Here is an 18,475-nt window from a genome sequence, read left to right as displayed (position 1 = left end):
ATATCAGCAGTCTCTCATTTTAAATATGGTTAGAGCAAATAATTTGATATGATCAATCAACCACTTAGATTTCCATAACATAGCTTCTGTAATCTTGGCGCGACTGGTATGACTGTACTCTTTTCATATTCAAAGTTGTAGCATACTTTCTTTTCTTATCATATTGTTTTACTGAAAGACAATGGAGTGTCTTTAGTTTGTGGTTTTAACGTTATCTCTGTTTCAACCCTTTTCATGCAGGTTGTTCCGCTCTACACTGACAAACATCCCCCAAACGCAGGCCTTATTGAACAAAGCCAAGCTTCCCTTGGGACTCTTGATTCATCCCTTCAAAGACTTGTCGGTATGAGACGCAACATATTTGAAATAATTTCGAATTTATACTAAACTTGATCATTTTACAGTGAGTGCAAAAATAAGACTAAACAATTGCAGAGTTGTTTTCACAAAACAAACATTCCCCATGGTCTTTCTGTCCTGCCGAGCCCATAGAGTTGAAATGCTCTATTCGAAAAAATGTAGCAGACAGAAAGGTTACTTGCTACTATTAAGAGGGAATGTTTATCTTCCACACTATTTTTAGTGGTATTCAGTTTTCTATGAAGCCTGGTGATATACTCTGCATTTTGTAGAAGCATGTCTGCTTCAGCCATTGTTATATTCTTTGACCATAAACACAAAATCAGTAGCTGCAGTGAAGTTTATCGATCTGTTGCAAATTCTGCTTAATGAAGGTCTCAAGGCAGATTCCACCCTAATCTAAAGTGCTGGTTATGGTTAGATATCTATAGGAGTGTGCTAAATAGTATGTAGCACAGAAAAAAGCATTTGAAGTAAGTCCTCAGGAGTTCGCCATCAAGTATACGACTGCGTTCCAAAGATATAAAAGGGGTTGTTTGTACCTGTATTTATAGGCAAAAAGGGACATTTTGAATAAGATCGAATCTTTGATCAGTAGCAGCCAAGGGGTATCCTGACTTGAGTAATAAGGGTACATTTGCATGCGTCTAGGCCTATCATCAGTTGACCTGCCACTTTCTGGGATAATTGCAACTAATCAGTAGTGGGCTACAAAAACCAGCATGCAACACATTGCCATAGCAATGCCAGACATTGGTGGTAGTACACAAAGCTGTGCTTTACTTACTCTGAATATCTCTTCACTTGAAAAATAATGTAACTTTAGTCCTTGCCTTGCTAGTAGCTTTGTAGGAAATAACGTATTGCACATAAAGCCAGCAGGAACTTTCCCCTGCAAATAGCACAGGCAACAGCTTTCATGCGACAACATAAAACCAGTTTTATTCTTATTGTATCTCAGCAGGCAGACATTTTTAGGCACAGAAAGCACAAAGATGCTTCTTTATCTGATTAATTGCCAACTAGAACCATAAATACAGACCGCTCCCTAGAGGAGGTTTTAATATTCTCTATCAATTTAGAATTACTGAAAATAATAGTGCAATATCTGACAGTTTGTGATAATCTTACCCTGGTTTCTGGCACAGGGATTACAGAAGTTTAAACCAATCAGGCAACCTTTTTACCTTGATGTCTCAATTTTATCTGTCTGCTGAGTGTTTTTTTTAATACACCCTTTCCGCTGAGCAAGCAGTTTTTCTTTTAAAAATGTAGGTACTCGGGGCGTGGCTTGCCATCAAGCAATATGGTCGCAGGCTAACGGGACTCCGGGGGTGAGACCGACATCCCAGCCATCCGTTAATTAATCCGAGCTCAACAGTATGCCCAGAGTTCGCCCGCAGGTAGCAGAGAGCAGGCGCAGCCGAACGAAGTACAGCCGGTGTCGTCCCCCCCCCCCACCCCCCCCCCCCCCCCCGCCGCTTGCTGACCCGGAATGGCCGTGATATAGGGAGAGGCCTACGCACTCAGCAGACGCAGGGGAGTAAACTTGCGGACGCGGCCCGGAGGCGGCGAGAAGACCAGCGGCCGCACTGGAAGTGACCCGCCGGACGGCCGGCTTGGGAGTACGGGCCGCCCGGCAAGAGCAGAGATACGCTGGCGCCGGGTTACCACCGACCCCCCCCCCCCCCCCCCCCCCCCCCCGGGGGCTCCCTATTGCCTGTGGTGCGGGTGAATGACGCAGCGGAGACAGACACGCGAGGACAGCTGCGGCCGCGGGCTCGCGTCCCGTCATTGAGCCCTGAGACGTGCCAGCCTGCGGCCATCTTGGAGGCTGCGCGGCACCCCGGCAATTAGAGGGTGCAGACAGAAAAACGGCACGGAGGTGAGCGGGCCCCTGATGTGGGGAAGGCAGTGAGCGAGTGAGCACCGGACAGGGGAGGGTAGGCCTGGGGCTCGAAGTGCTGGCAGAGTCAAGACTGGCCCCTATGCTGTGTGAGGTGCTGGAGGCAGGGGATTTATGATCGACATGGACTGTTCCCTGGCAGAAAGGTAGTGGGTTCTATGCTGGGAATCAGGTGGAGCCACAGATAGTGAGTTACATTGACCAGCGAGTGCAATAGAACCCGGGACAGAAACCATGTGGAGGAGGCGAAGGGATCGGGCTGTGAACATTAGTATAACATAGTCCCCTCACACACTGAGATACTGAGGCACTGTAGACTGCTAACGAGAGGTGACAGGCCATAACTGAATTGCGTGGATGACTGAGTCCCACCCTACCCGTCGGGCGCTGCCCTCGGGTTTGAAAGCTGGAGTCAGATGTGATCAGACGGCGAATTGCCCGCAAAAATCACTGGCTCGGCATACTACCTACAGTACAGAAAAGTAAGCTGTGTGACCATGTGGTAGGACAAGAATGAGTAACAGAGGTGACCGCGCAACCCAGCAGGGAAAACTGGATACATTTGCATATGGCAAGGACTTTCCGCCATTACCAGAGTCCGCTGCACGCACAGACAAAACTCCAGAGGAGACCGGAGCGCCTAAGGTGACTTTAGAGGACATAATGGCAGCTCTAAATAGCGTCCAAAAAGTGGGATCAATCTCTGCGGATGTGACCTTCCTTAGTGCGGATTTACAGAAGATGTCGGAAAGGGTAACGGAGGTTGAGCAGAAGACTACGTCCCTCACAAAAGATACTTCCTCGATGCTCCAAAGGGTGTCCCAACTGGAAGCCGAAAAGAAACGCATCACGTCGAAGCTGGATGATCAAGAAGGACGGTCCCATCGCAATAATGTACGCATCACGGGAATTCCCGAAAGTGAGGGGAACCCGGCCATGGACCTCTATGTAGAGGAACTGATCAAAACTAGGCTCCAACCTAGGGGGCTATCAACCTTCTTTTCCGTGGAACGCACTCACAGGGTGCCGGGTGGCAGGCCTAAACCCGGCGCACCCCCTCGGCTGGTGCTGACCCGCATATTCAACTTCCGTGATAGAGATGTCATTCTACAGACGGCCCGAGTGGCGCCACCGCTGCGGATACAGAATTCAACAATAGCCTTCACGGCAGCGGTGTCGGCACGTCGCAGAAGTTTCATGGAGGTTAAGAAAAAACTGAGAGCACGTGAGCTGCCGTACTCAATGCTATTCCCAGCAAAGCTCCGAGTGGTGGCGGAAGGGAAGACATGGTTTTTTGAGACGCCGGAAGAGGCTCACGACTGGCTTGAAGGTTGGAGGCAAGTGAAGGGTCCAGGCCGCACCAACGGGCGACGACGGCGTCAAGAATCAGAGGACGACCAAGTGGAACTTGAACGACGGACGGATGAGGGGGAGCAGTTGCCGGCGGAGGCCGGCGAGTGAACTAAGGCGGACGAATCCGGTGTTACCATTCGATAACATACATTGTTCCCTTTAATATTTTGTCTGAACTGAATGCTACCACTAGACTTTTTATTCTTAGTAACTACGAACTCTGGGACAAGGGATGTGAACGGACTTCCTCGGACTTCCCGCTCCCACACACGCAAGTAATGTTTAAGGGTTTGGGAACTGAGCGCTCTGCTGAGTTGGGGTGGTGGGCAGTTTGGAGTCCGCATGGCAGGGAGGGGGGAGGGGGGTTGGGACTGTTTGCATGGTTTTTCTTTATTGGTATTGCGTTAAGTTTGGAGATGTTCAATGGTCATACAGTACGAGTATGCGCGGGGGATATATGCCCTACACAGATAAATCCTCATTAACCTATAGAAATTGTGCCAGACATGACGTCCAGGGATAGAGACGAAAGGGTGCCTGATGCGGAGCCGCTGACACAGATACCCCCTCTCTCAATACTTACATGTAATGTACGTGGCCTGGTAGATAGGATAAAACGGGGTTTGGTTCTCCGATACATCAAGAGGTGCGTCCCAGCAGTGGTGTTGTTACAAGAAACTCAACTCACCGGCAATGCGAGCAAGGCTTTGGATAGATGGGGATATAGGATGGGGATTCATTCGGAGTTCTCAACCGGGTCCAGAGGTGTGGGGATATTGATACGGAAACAATTTCCAATAATAGTAAAAGGCACCAAAACTGATGGAGCGGGGCGATTTGCGGCAGTGGTTACGCAGTGGGAGGGGAGGCCGCTTAACATAGTCTCAGTCTATGTTCCTCCTGCATTACACACCGTGGCGATCCCAGACCTGAATGAGTTTTTATTGGGACTGCCAGAGGGAGAGCTACTACTGGGTGGGGACCTTAACACTTTCTTAGATGGGACCATTGATAGATACCCTCCACGGCCAGGTAGTGGAGGAATGTCACGTTTAGGGAGCTTTCTAGACGCACTGGGGCTCGTGGATATCTGGCGGCGACATCACCCGACAGGACAGCAATATACATATCACTCGGGGGTGCATAATAGCTTCACAAGAATTGATTACTTCATAGGTTCAGTGGGCAGCCTTAATAACATTGATACTATAGAAATACAACCCAGAGGAATTTCGGACCACTCCCCCATATTTTTGAGCTACACCCATCATCAACATAAGAGACACCGCATGTACACAATGCGCCCTGTTTATTTGCAAATTCCTAAGGTCCGTAAGGCAATTGTGACAGCGACAAACCTATACTTCCGAGAGAACGCTACCTCGGTGGACTCCCCGGCCATCCTATGGGAGGCATATAAAACTGTTCTCCGAGGTCAGGCAATTGCCTCCATTGTGGCACATAAGCGTGAGATGCAAATTGAGCTATACTCGCTAGAACGAGAGTTGCAGGCAGCAGACACCCAACATGCTACAGACCCCACCACTGCTATGTCCCATGCTCTACGTCTAGCGCAGGACCGACAAAAAGCGTACATATCAGAACTGACCACACAACAGTTAGAAGCCACACGACACAAGATCTATGATGTGGGTTACAAAGCTGGCAAATTACTGGCCTGGTGGGATAAAGGGAACAAATGGGTGACACAACTACGTACTGATGACGACCAGGTAATATCTGACCCTCGTGAGATAGTGCAAGCACTAGCCAGTCATTTCCAAACAGTTTATACGTCGACTAACACCATGACAATAGAGGACGCACTGACTTATGTGCAAGATCTGAATATGCCCAGGCTTGCCCCAGATGCAGTCAAGGAACTAGAGGAGGATTTGACAGTGGAGGAGCTACAGGCGGCAATCCGGGGCACTGCAGTCCGGTAAAGCAGTGGGGCTGAGCGGTATACCTATAGAACTTTACAAAAAAACGATTGACACCGTCGTCCCGCATTTACTTAACATGTACACTGACAGTCTACAGACGAGCGAACTCCCACTGGACCAATGCGTGGCAACCATAGTAGCGATTCCAAAACTCGGGAAGCTGGCGGATAAATGTACCTCCTACCGCCCTATATCATTGCTGAATGCGGAGGCTAAGATCCTTGCTAAACTTTTAGCAGCCAGACTAACGCCCCACCTCTTAACAATCATGCATCCAGACCAGTCCGGCTTCATGCCGGGTAGAAATACGGCTCTGAATTTGAGGCGACTTAACTCCATCATGGCCCGCGCAGTCCATCTACAAGAACCAGCAGTAGTGCTCACCACTGACCAACTCCTCACATCACTCAGCCAAAATACTCCCACCCTAACAACGGACCCAGAACAAGCGGCCACCAACCTCAGGCAATGGATTACCCACAGTGCAGCTGAACTAGCACCCCTGAAAAAGCACCAGTTGAAATCATCCAGCAAAAAGGCTCCCTGGTTCAATGATGACCTTAAAAAATCCAAGAAGACATGCCGCACCCTGGAGAAGAATTGGAGAAAAGAACCAACTTCAGACAACATGACCTCCCTCAAGACAGCCACCCGCAAACACCACCAACTGATTCGATCCGCCAAGAAATCAGCATTTAAGGACCGTCTCGACAACAATTCTCATAACAGCAAGGAACTCTTCAATATCGTCAAAGAATTCACCAACCCTCCCGCAGCATCCAACGACATCACTAACTCCCAAGACCTCTGCGATGCGTTATCCTCCTTCTTCTACAACAAAATTGCCGACATCCACAACAGCTTCAAGAATACTCCCAATGAACAACTCACCCCACCCCCTTCAGATCCCACCCTTCCAACTAACTACCTTAACTCCTGGAACCCAGTCACCATTGAAGACACCATTCGCCTCATGAACTCAATCCACTCTGGCTCACCTTCTGACCCCTGTCCCCACTACATCTTCAACAAAGCTGACTCCATCATCGCCCCCCAACTCCGCGACGTCATTAACTGCTCCTTCAACTCCGCCACCTTTCCAGAAATATGGAAACACGCAGAACTTAGCGCCCTTCTGAAAAAACCAACAGCAGACCCCTCAGAACTGAAAAACTACCGACCCATTTCCCTCCTCCCTTTCCCGGCCAAAGTCATCGAGAAAGCCGTCAATAGCCAACTCGCAGCCTTCCTTGAATCCAACAACTCCCTGGATCCCTCACAGAACGGCTTTCGAGCCAAACACAGCACCGAAACCGCCCTCATTGCGGCGACCGACGACATCCGAGCACTCCTGGACAACGGTGAAACAGTGGCCCTCATTCTACTCGACCTCTCCGCCGCCTTCGACACTGTCTGTCATAACACCCTCATACAACGCCTCAACAACATCGGCATTCAAGGTAAAGCCTTGGACTGGATCATCTCGTTCCTAGCCGGGAGAACCCAGAGAGTCCGACTCCCCCCTTTCTACTCAGAGCCCATCGAAGTCATCTGCGGCGTACCCCCAAGGCTCCTCACTCAGTCCCACCCTCTTCAACGTCTACATGAGTCCCCTCGCCTCCATCGCACGTCAACACAACCTCAACATCATCTCCTACGCCGACGACACCCAGCTAATCCTTTCCCTCACCAAAGACCCCAACACCGCCAAAAACAACCTTCACGAAGGTATGAAAGAAGTAGCCGAATGGATGAAACAGAGCCGCTTAAAACTCAACTCAGACAAAACGGAGGTGCTCATCCTAGGATCCTCCCCCTCAGCTTGGGACGACTCCTGGTGGCCTTCCGCTTTGGGATCAGCGCCCACACCCACAGACCATGCACGTAACCTTGGCTTCACTCTAGACTCCTCTCTCACAATGTCCAGACAAGTCAACGCCGTATCGTCCTCCTGCTTCAACGTCCTTTGCATTCTCAAAAAGATCTTCCGCTGGATCCCCCTCGAAACAAGAAAAACTGTCACCCATGCACTGGTCACGAGTCGACTGGACTATGGCAACACACTCTATGCCGGAATTACAACAAAATTGCAGAAAAAGCTCCAGCGCATCCAAAACGCATCAGCGAGACTCATATTAGACATCCCGCGCCAAGAGCACATCACCGGTCACTTAAAAAACCTCCACTGGCTTCCCGTCAACAAAAGAATTACTTTCCGCCTTCTTACCCACGCACACAAGGCCCTTTATAATCTAGGACCCGAATGCCTCAACACCCGACTGTCCTTCTACTATCCCACCCGCCAACTAAGATCATCCAATCAAGCCCTCGCCGCAGTCCCGCGCATCCGAAAAACCACCATGGGTGGCAGATCCTTCTCCTTCCTGGCTGCCAAGACCTGGAACTCACTCCCCACCCACCTCCGCCTTACTCAGAATCACATCTCCTTCAGAAAAGAACTGAAAACATGGCTATTCGACAAACAATGAACCCCTCCCTCTAGCGCCTTGAGACCCTCTGGGTGAGTAGTGCGCTTTATAAATGCCTGAACTTGAACTTGAACTAGACGCGCAGATGGCATTTGATACGGTTGAATGGCCCTTCATGTTCGCAGTGCTGCGCCACTTGGGCTTTGGGCCAAAGTTCTGCGCATGGATAAGACTTTTATATTCCGGACCCATGGCACATGTCACTGCTAATGGCCATATGTCTGTGGACTTTCCTTTATCGCGAGGAACGCGCCAGGGTTGTCCACTGTCCCTGCTGCTCTTCGCCCTAGTGCTGGAGCCGCTAGCAGCATGGATACGGTGGGAACCCATGATAAAGGGACTTAAGTGGACTTGCGACTGGGAGGACCGTGTCTTCTTATACGCGAATGATGTGTTACTCTATTTGACTAATCCAAGACGCTCCATTCTTACCCTTAATATCTGTGAAATCTTTGGGAGGGCATCGGGATACACCATTAACTGGTCTAAATCTTTACTATATGTGTTGCATGGACCCCCGCAGCAGCTTCCAGTGGACTGCAACTTCTGAAAGCGGAGGACACATTTAAATACTTGGGCATCTCTATAACGCCTGATTCGGTGCAATTCCTGAAACTAAACCTGCGGCCATCGCTTGAGCGCCTAAAGAGAGATGTGCGCCATTGGGGTACTTTGCCGCTGACCCTGTTGGGAAAAGCAGCGCTTTTCAAAATGATGTCGCTACCACGCTTTCTGTATGTGTTGGAGAAAACACCGTTTCCAGTACCACCCTCCTTTTTCCGCGCCATTGCGGCACAAATTTCCAGCCTGTTGTGGGGCAATAAACCTGCACGTATCGCACAATCAAAATTGACGAGAAGCTCCCCCATGGAAGACAGGTTGTTGACAGAGCATATGCCCAAAAAAGCCACGTCACTAACATACCGCAAGCTAGTTAACAACTTGCCTGACCCGATGAGACCCCTGAGAGACAAATGGTCGCGCAAGCTAGGAGACTTCGAGGATTCGGACTGGCAAGAGGCATTAGCCTCCCCATGAGAGGTGGGTATACCCTCACGGCTCTGACTGGTGCAGCTCCGTATCCTACACAGATCTTATTACACGAGGCACACACTGCACAGGATAGGTAGGGCGACACACCCCTTCTGTCTGCGGGGATGCGGGGAGGTGGGAACATTTCTACACACACTATGGGATTGTCCCAATATTAGGGAATATTGGACTCGAGTGATGAGAACCATATCCCAGTCAGCGGGGGTATCACTGATGCCGGAACCCAAACGATGTTTGCTTAATGTATGGGAACCTACCGATCTTACGCGTCCGGCGCAGGGCTGGGCCACACTGGGGATCATGATCGCGAAGCGAAATATAGCTCAGAGGTGGGGGGCTGTGGAGGTACAGACACTTGCGGCGTGGGGAAGAAATATGGATGCGGCCATGTTTGCTGAACGAACGGTATTTATTAATCGAGGATGCCCTCAAAAATGGAATAAAATCTGGGGTGCATGGAATACTTTTAGAGGGGATATATGCGAACCTCCACCGGAGCAACATGAAGAAAATGCAGACCTGGAAGACTAATGTTGTGTTTTTAAATTGTAAGGGGGACAGGGGTCACGACATTGTGAAGATGATGGGCATTGGCTTGGTTCTTTGATTGGGCTCATATGTACTGTAATGTCCTATTTTGTTGGAACGCAAAGTGTATGATTCACCATTGCAATATTTCTGAAAATAAAAATATTAAAAAAAAAAATCTAGGTACTCTGTTCTAGTGACCCTGTACGAAGTCTTACGAACAATTCCTAGTTAACCCTGCATATAAAAAACGTAAATACATTTTTATACAATAAGAAAGGCAAAAGCCAGCATATTTCCCCATTCTGTAGTAGGGGATCTCTGTGTATGGTCATAATCTAGTGAATAGTCCCGCCCATGTGCGTGGACTCCGGAGCAATCAAAAATAATCTCTTAAGGTGTTGAAAAATGCAGAACTGCACAGACACTTAAGAGAGAATTAAAGACAGATAATGCAGCGTATATCCACAGGCTACACTGTCCAGTACTTCAACTAGAAATTCCACCAAAAAATCCACAAACAGCAAAGCCTGTCCAGATTTCCCTTGCTTTAACAGCAAAAACCCTCTGGAATGATAGAGAGGAAGACATGGACAGACAAGCCCCATAGGCTGCCATTATGTGGCTCAGAACAGGATACTGTGCCTTTAAGAGAACTTTCCAGGACTTCACAGTATCCCAGAATGCACTGCAGGTCCCTTTTACTTTCAGTTCTTTTTTCCGGCTCCTGCAAGCAGGACCCTGGAGCATTGAGCTCTCCCTTTTCAAGGGTTTATTGGTGATATTTTTCACTTTTTCAAAGTTATTTGAGTGCTTTTCTTTAAGTACTTTGCTGTTTCTTCCTGTTTGTCTTTGGGTGCACTCATAATTGTCAAATATGCCTGCATTATTCGACAAATGCCCTGAGTGTTCCAGGAAGAAGGCCAAGTCTGACCCACACGAGGTGTGTATCATCTGCCTTCCTTCATCCCATGTCCCAGAGGAGAGTGACATCTGCCAGGGTTTCTCTAGCAGGACCCTGAGGGATAGGATGAAGATCAGGCTTCAGGGCCTTGAAGACGGAAGGCACACGGTGGGTCTGGAGGGGCTTCATCTGCCCATGCTAAGGCCTCTGGAGGGGCTCCCCAGGGGCAGGAAGACCAGCAAACGTCCCCATTCTCCGTCGGTGTCGATTGCACCGACCACGAAGTCGAGAGGGATGACTGCAGTCTGTTCCCCGTCTCCCCAGGGCTCTGGGTCGAGGCGACGTCGACGTTCGGCGCCGAGGGACCTGAACAGGCCGCCGTCGAAGTCTCCAGTGACGATTTCGTCGTTGTCTTCGTCGGCGTCGAGTATTCGACGTCGAGAGGCCCGGCGTCGGCGCTCGCCGTTGAGGCGATACCGCCGTTCGCCTTCGGCGAAGATGAGAAGGTCGTCATCGAGGGGATCCTTGACGTCGAGGAGAAGGTCGCCGTCGAGGCGTAGAAGGTCACCGTCGAGGCGTCGCCGTCGAGGCGTAGGAGGTCGCCGTCGAGGCGAAAGCATTCGCCGTCAAGGGATCGGCGCTCGCCGTCGAAGAGGCGAAGCTCGCCGTCGAGGGGCCGACGCTCGCCGTCTGGTCGCCGTTCTTCGACGCCGGGAAGGCGCGGAAGGAGTTCTGGCGCCAGGAGTCAGTCTGGCAGGCGTCAAGTGCCTATGGAAGACTCTCCAAAGTCCCAGCCTAGTAAGGAGGGCGGTTTACCGGGCTCGGTGTACTCTGTTGTGTATACCCCTGCTAGGCCGAAGACAGGTACTCCTCCTCCTCCGTTACCGAGAGGACTTCCTCCGCGGGCTCCCACCCCACCTCCACTTCCGCCTCCTCCGCAGCCTCAACCGCAACCCCAGTTGCAACCACAGTTGCCGGCTGACAAGCCTCCTCCGATTCCTCCGAGGATCAGTTCGTTGCCACGATTTCCTACTCCTCCTAAGGGGACCCCTCGGCTGAGGGCTCCATCCAAGCCAAAGTCTCCCGTCCCGGTGGAACCGGCAGGGCGACCGAAGCCAAGGAAGTCGCGATCCCGCTCCGGACGGAGAGGGAGGTCGCACAGTCGTCACAGATCCTCTATGAGGTCAAGACGGCGCCACAGGAGGCGCGGATCACAGTCCCGCACAGAGTCTTCCAGAACCAGGTCCTTCTCCCTGACCTTATCAGACTCCCCGGAGACGAGGGTGTCTCCCGTGGATGACATCAGCACGTTCCAGGATGTTCTCTTGAGGGATGCTGCAAAATTGGGAATCACGGTGACTGCTCCTACACCTACGACGTCCGTGATTTTTGAGACACTTCACAAGAAGCATTTGTCTCGCCCTCTACTACCGCTCGTGCCAGGATTGGTAGAGCCAGCGGAGGAGCTGTTCCTTACACTTGCAACGACGAAAGCCGCTCCGTCCCGTCTTCTTAAGAAGTACAGGGCTCCGGATTCCGACCCGGCTTTTCTGAGGATTGACCCTGTTCCAGACTCCGTTATAGTGACGGCGGCCAGAAAACAACACTCTACCTCTCCGTCTTCTACCGTGCCTCCGGATAAGGAGAGCCGATGGATCGACTCAAATGGCAGGAAGGCCTGTGGGACGGCCTCTATGTCCATGAAGGCCGCTAGCGATACGGCTCTGCTAGAGCGTTATGATCGTGCCCTGTGGGAATCCCTCCAGCAGTTCCCGGAACTCCTGCCACGAGATAGGAGGGAGGATTTCCTGGAGATCCAGAAGGAAGGGATGCTGGTCTCGAACCAGGTCATCAGCGCGGCTGCTGATGCCTCTCTTTTGGCGGTCCATGGGTATTATCATGGGATCAACCAGCGACGCCATGCCTGGCTCAGGCTCACATCACTCAAGCCGGAGGCCCAGCAGCGAGTGGCTAATCTGCCCTTCTCGGGAGAGACCCTGTTCGGGAAACATGCAGATGATGAGATGGCCCGCATGAAGGCGGAGGCCGAGACTCTGACGGCTGTGGGCTTGGAGAAACCCAAAGAAAAGAAAGCCTACCGCCCGTTCCAGAGACGGTTTGGGGCGCAGGGCAGAGGGCGAGGACAGGCTTCGGGACAGCAGCAGCAACAACAGCAGCAGCAACAACAGCAGCAGTTCCGGAGGCCCTTCCAGAAGCGCCAGAAGGGTAGACGAGGTCAGCAGTCCTCTACAGCGAACAAGGGCGCAGCCGGGTCTCGACCCTGAGCTGTTACTTTCCATACATCCGTTAACCGCTCCGGTGGAGGGAAGCGTTCGATTTTTTTCTGGCAGAGTGGAGAAAAATTACTCAGGACAAGTGGGTGCTGAATATTGTTTGCAATGGATACAGTCTTCGGTTCACCAGCCCGCCTCCATCAATTCCTCCGGTCAGCTCGCAGTTTCAGCAGTGCGAGCTCCAGGCAGAGGCCGATATCCTGTTAAGGAAAAGGGCGATAGAAGACGTACCTCTGTCTCAAAGAGGAAGAGGTCTGTACTCCTGGTTCTTCCTGGTTCGCAAAAAGGACAAGAACGAGTTCAGGCCCATTCTGGATTTGTGACAAGCAAACAAGTGGATTCGCAGAGAGAAGTTTCGCATGCTGTCGTTGCATCAGATTTATCCTCCGCTGCAACGGGGAGACTGGCTGTGTGCCATAGGCCTACAGGATGCATACTTCCATGTGCCCATTGCACACAAACACAGGAAGTTCCTGCAATTCCAAGTCGGCGCCAATCATTATCAGTACACAGTACTGCCATTCGGACTGAAGTCCGTGCCCAGAACATTTTCGAAGTGCATTTCAGTGGTAGCGGCACACCTAAGGAAGAACAAGGTGTTTGTCTACCCGTACCTGGACAATTGGTTGATCAAGGCCTCCTCCTTCTCGGAAGCTCAAGCGCACATCCAGAAGACGTGCGTTCTCTTGAACAAGCTGGGGTTGCACATCAACATGTCCAAGTCTGTCCCGACTCCGGTCCAGTGCATCCAGTACTTGGGAGCCTCCATTAATACGCTGTCAGCAGGCGTGTCTCCTTCGGAGGAGCGGCGATTATCACTCCTTCGGAAGGCTCAGGCTCTTATGACCACTCCATCTACAACAGTGAGGACAGTGTCTTCTCTACTGGGATCGATAGCCTCTTGTATCTTCTTCACGCCACACGCACGGCTGCACATGAGACCATTGCAGGAGTGCTTGGAGGATCAGTGGGATCAGAGGAAAGGGTCTTGGGACGACAGGATACGACTGTCCCTGCATGCTCTTCAGTCTCTGAGGTGGTGGTGTTCGGCGGAGAATCTCCTGAGAGGGGTTCCCTTCCACAAGGACATTCCCACGCAGACTATCGTGACGGATGCGTCTCTCCACGGCTGGGGGGGCGCACTCCGGAGACTTAGATTCAAGGGACGTGGTTCCAGACGGAGTCCACGTACCATATCAATTTCCTGGAACTCGGAGCTGTTCACTTGGCGCTGAAGGCCTTTCTTCCGTCCTTCCAGACCAACTCTCTGCTTGTGCAAACGGACAATACGACCACGATGTATTACCTCAACTAGCAGGGGGGCTCAAGATCGCGCACCCTGTCGAAGGAGGCGCAGGAGATCTGGCACTGGCTTCTGGCCAGAGGACTGACGAAAACGGCTACCCATCTACCAGGTGTGCAGAATGTTCAGGCAGACGCACTGAGCAGACTGATTCAGGAAAATCACGAATGAGTCATAAACAACGAAGTACTAGGAGAAGTCTTCGCATGGTGGGGAACTCCAGACGTAGATCTGTTCGCCACCGCCGAAAACAGCAAATGCCGAGACTTCGCCTCCAGGTACTACCAGCCGGGGACGCTGGGGAATGCGTTATGGATCAACTGGTCGAACAGCTTTCTGTACGCTTTTCCACCCATTCCCCTGATTCCGACGGTTCTCATCAAGCTGTCCCAGTCCAGGGCGCGGGTGATACTGATTGCCCCGGAATGGCCCAGACAGTGGTGGTTCACGGACCTGCTTCACCGGTCTCTCCTTCCTCACATGAAGCTGCCGTGCCGGCCGGACCTTCTCAGGAAGTTCGGGGGGCAGATGTTGCACCCCAACCTCTCGTCTTTGAGTTTGGCGGCATAGCTCCTGAGATAGTGCAATATGGCCATTTGAATCTCCCAGAAGATTGCATAGACATACTGAAGGAGGCTAAGCGACCTTCCACTAGGACTTCCTATGCTTACAAGTGGAAGAGGTTTTGCATCTGGTGCAAGTCCAAGAACTATGACCCGACGACACGTAAGGAAAATGTCATCCTTCCATATCTTCTTCATCTGGCGCAGTCTGGCCTTGTCCATTCCATTAAGGTTCATCTGGCTGCATTGACTGCCTACAGGAAATGTCCTTCACAGACTTCCTTCTTTCAGATCCCTGTGATCAAGGATTTTTTGAAAGGCTTGAAGAAAGTGTTCCCTCCTGTCCGGCTTCCTTCGCCTTCATGGGAATTGAATATGGTGCTGTCCAGATTGATGAAGGAGCCTTTTGAACATATTCATAAGGCTTTGTTGCAGCACCTGTTCTGGAAGGCGGTGTTCCTCGTGGCCATTACATCGGCCCGCAGGGTGAGTGAAATTCAGGCGTTGTGTTGCCAAGAACCTTATACTGTTTTTCATGCTGCTAAGGTTGTTATGCGTACTCACCCTAAATTTCTTCCTAAAGTTATATCTGACTTTCATGTTAACCAGACCATAACTTTACCTACGTTTTTTCAGAATCCTTCCTCTCCAGCGGAAAGGTCCCTGCATTCCCTGGATGTCAGGAGGGTGTTGAAATTTTATCTGGATAAAACCAAGGATATTCGTAGGTCAGACCAATTGTTTATCAATTATGGATCAGTCAGGACAGGTCTTGCTACCTCTAAACAGTCCATTTCTTGGTGGATTGTGTCCTGTATACTGTTGTGTTACCAAAAAGCTGGTAAGACCTTAGGGGGTAAACCTAGGGCTCATTCCACCAGGGGCAAAGCTGCCACGACTGCTTTGCTCCGTAATGTTCCAATTGCAGAAATCTGCAAGGCGGCCACTTGGAAGTCGGTCCATACCTTTGTTAAGCATTACTGCCTGGACACTGATGCCAGGGCAGATGCTCAGGTTGGGCAGGCTTCGCTGCGAAATCTGTTCGCACAGTAGTGGTGTTATTTCTCTTTTCTCCACCGCCGCTTTGGTGTGGGGATGTGCTTGCCATTCTATTCACTAGATTATGACTATACACAGAGATACCCTACTACAGAAGGAGTAGTTTCTGTCCTGTAACTCCAGTTCAGTAGTAGGGGTATCTCTGTTATAGTCATAAGCGCCCGCCCTCCTCCCCGGTGGAGAGAGATATTCATGTAAGGAATGCTACAGGTCTGGCGTTTTACGCCTTCAAAAAGAACTGAAAGTAAAAGGGACCTGCAGTGCATTCTGCCATACTGTGAAGTTCTGGAAAGTTCTCTTAAAGGCACAGTATCCTGTTCTGAGCCACATAATGGCAGCCTATGGGGCTTGACTGTCCATGTCTTCCTCTCTATCATTCTAGAGGGTTTTTGCTGTTAAAGCAAGGGAAATCTGGACAGGCTTTGCTGTTTGTGGATTTTTTGATGGAATTTCTAGTTGAAGTACTGGACAGTGTAGCCTGTGGATATAGGCTGCATTATCTGTCTTTAATTCTCTCAAGTGTCTGTGCAGTTCTGCATTTTTCGAAACCGTAAGAGATTATTTTTGATTGCTCCGGGGTCCACGCACATGGGCGGGACTATTCACTAGATTATGACTATAACAGAGATACCCCTACTACAGAACTGGAGTTACAGGACAGAAACTACTCCTTCTTGAACCTAAGGCAGTCACAGCATCTAGGCATATATTAGTACATTTTACATCTCCCTTCCTACAGCCAACAACCTAGAAAGGGTGGTTATTGCTTTGTTTCAAGAATATATATAGAATGATTCAACCTTCGAGCTTTGTTTTAGTACAGAATCTGCACTTGCAGCAGTGCATGACTGCCTGAGATGCATTCCTATGAGGACCGTATTTTGATATATATTGGTGTTAACTCCTTCCATACTCAGCTCGTCATGCAGTACACTGCTTGTGTGCTCATGACGAGCTGAGCTCGTCATGAAGAATGGGATTCAAAGATCATCAGCTCAGAGGATGAATTGCTGTAGCATTGATGTGGTTAAACAAACTAGATGTTCAAGGCATGTGGGCTGCTGAATTCATATCTTAGAATAGATCGCCCCCTAGTGTTGGGTCCGGATGATTGCACCTTGTTGTCTTGGAAGAGTCTTCGAAGTATCACAAGATAGGTGACTCCTCCCTTGGTCTACAGTGCGCATGGGCATCCACTCCATCCTTAGATTGGTTTTTTCCGCCATTGGGTTCGGATGTTATTTATTTCCTCCAACTTCGGAAACGAAACTAACTACTTTCTAAGGCCAATAGGCCTTCGAACTCGACGGTATTGTTCTCGCTCGGTACCCCTCGACTCCATCAAACTTTTCATCTTGATCCGGTCGTCGACGCGGGCCGTTGGGCCTTATCGATGCCACGTGCGACTTTCGTCGTTGGAAAGGAGTCCATTTAAAAGGTGCCCACAATGCCACTCCAAATTCCCGCATACTGACAAGCATACAGTATGCAACAAGTGTTTGTCACCTGAACACAAAGAAGAAAATTGCCCAGCGTATGCCCAATTCCGATCCAAGAAAACCATGAGGAATCGACGGGCTGCCAGGCAAGAGATGCAGAAGTGTGAACCGGAGAATATCTTCGAGGACGAACAAGATCTCCCCGAAGCCGCCGACTCCGATCTAGAGATCGTCACTGTTGAGGACCAATCGGACTCCGATGACCAGATCACGCCGGGGCAAACTGCGAGTACTCAGCCCCCCACTCCACTCAGCCCAAAAAAGAAGGCTCCGGTCGAAGCATCGCCGAAAGGCCTTAGCCAAGATCGAGATATTCCTTCGGAGACCCCACCTCTCGGCTCGGCTCCGAAGCCTAAACACACACCTTCCGGTAGGCCGGGCCCGAAGAAAGACATTGAGCCAAAAAGTTTCCCAGCCAAAGGTCGTCGAACCGAAAAAGCTGGTCGACCCGAAAGGCGCAGAACCAAAGAGGGTGGTCCACCCAAAGGTCATCGACCCGAAGACGAAGGTCGTCGATACGAAGGGCATAAACCCAAAGAAGGTAGTCGAGCCCAAGAGGCCCTCGGAACCGAAGGTCGTCGAGGCCAAGAAGGTCGTCGATCCCAACAAAACAGACGAACCAAGAAAGGCCGCTGATCCTAAAAAAGGTGCCAATCACACAAAAAAGACAATCGACCAGAAAAAAACCCTTGCTTCGGACAAAAAACGTACCGAACCAAGAACTCCCGTCGATCCGAAAGCCGTCGTCGACCTTAAAAAGGGCACAGATCCAAAAAAGGACGCTGAAAAGAAAAAAGGCGTTGAACCGAAAAAGGTTACCGAGACGAAATCTGCAGTCTAGCCCAAAGGAGCTCCACCACCAAAGGCCCTCGAGCCAAAGACTCCAAAACAAGTCAATAAACCAAAGCCTTCGACGCCAAAGCCACAGACTGTCGAGGAAGAACTCTTCCATCCAGATCCGGTGACTGAAGAGCAACCAAAATGATATATAGACTCTAAAACAGGACACGTGGTAGTTTACCACCGAAAGAAGAGGCCTTTACCACAAGACACTCCTTCTCCTGTTTCCTCAAGACCTTTTACTCCTGCTCCTTTTCTTCCTGATATGCCTTTTGTACCTTACTCTCCCACACATTCTGATTACAATGAGGGAGAAGACATGAGGGAAGATCCTCAGTACACTTATGATGAACCAGGGGATCCTAATCCACAAGATGA

General features: G+C 50.5%; 1 protein-coding gene across 1 annotated transcript in view; it reads left to right on the top strand.

The window, feature by feature from the left end:
- SEC24A (SEC24 homolog A, COPII component) overlaps window positions 1-18,475 on the top strand; it is a 619,052-nt gene that overhangs the window by 214,517 nt on the left and 386,060 nt on the right. The window contains exon 7 of the mRNA XM_078653273.1: window positions 241-343. Within this exon, the coding sequence (XP_078509399.1) occupies window positions 241-343 (103 nt within the window). The remainder of the gene's footprint in view (window positions 1-240; window positions 344-18,475) is intronic.

This window comes from Lissotriton helveticus, chromosome 7 (assembly GCF_964261635.1).
Source record: "Lissotriton helveticus chromosome 7, aLisHel1.1, whole genome shotgun sequence".
Taxonomy (NCBI): domain Eukaryota; kingdom Metazoa; phylum Chordata; class Amphibia; order Caudata; family Salamandridae; genus Lissotriton; species Lissotriton helveticus.
This window is presented reverse-complemented; position numbering and strand designations above follow the sequence as displayed.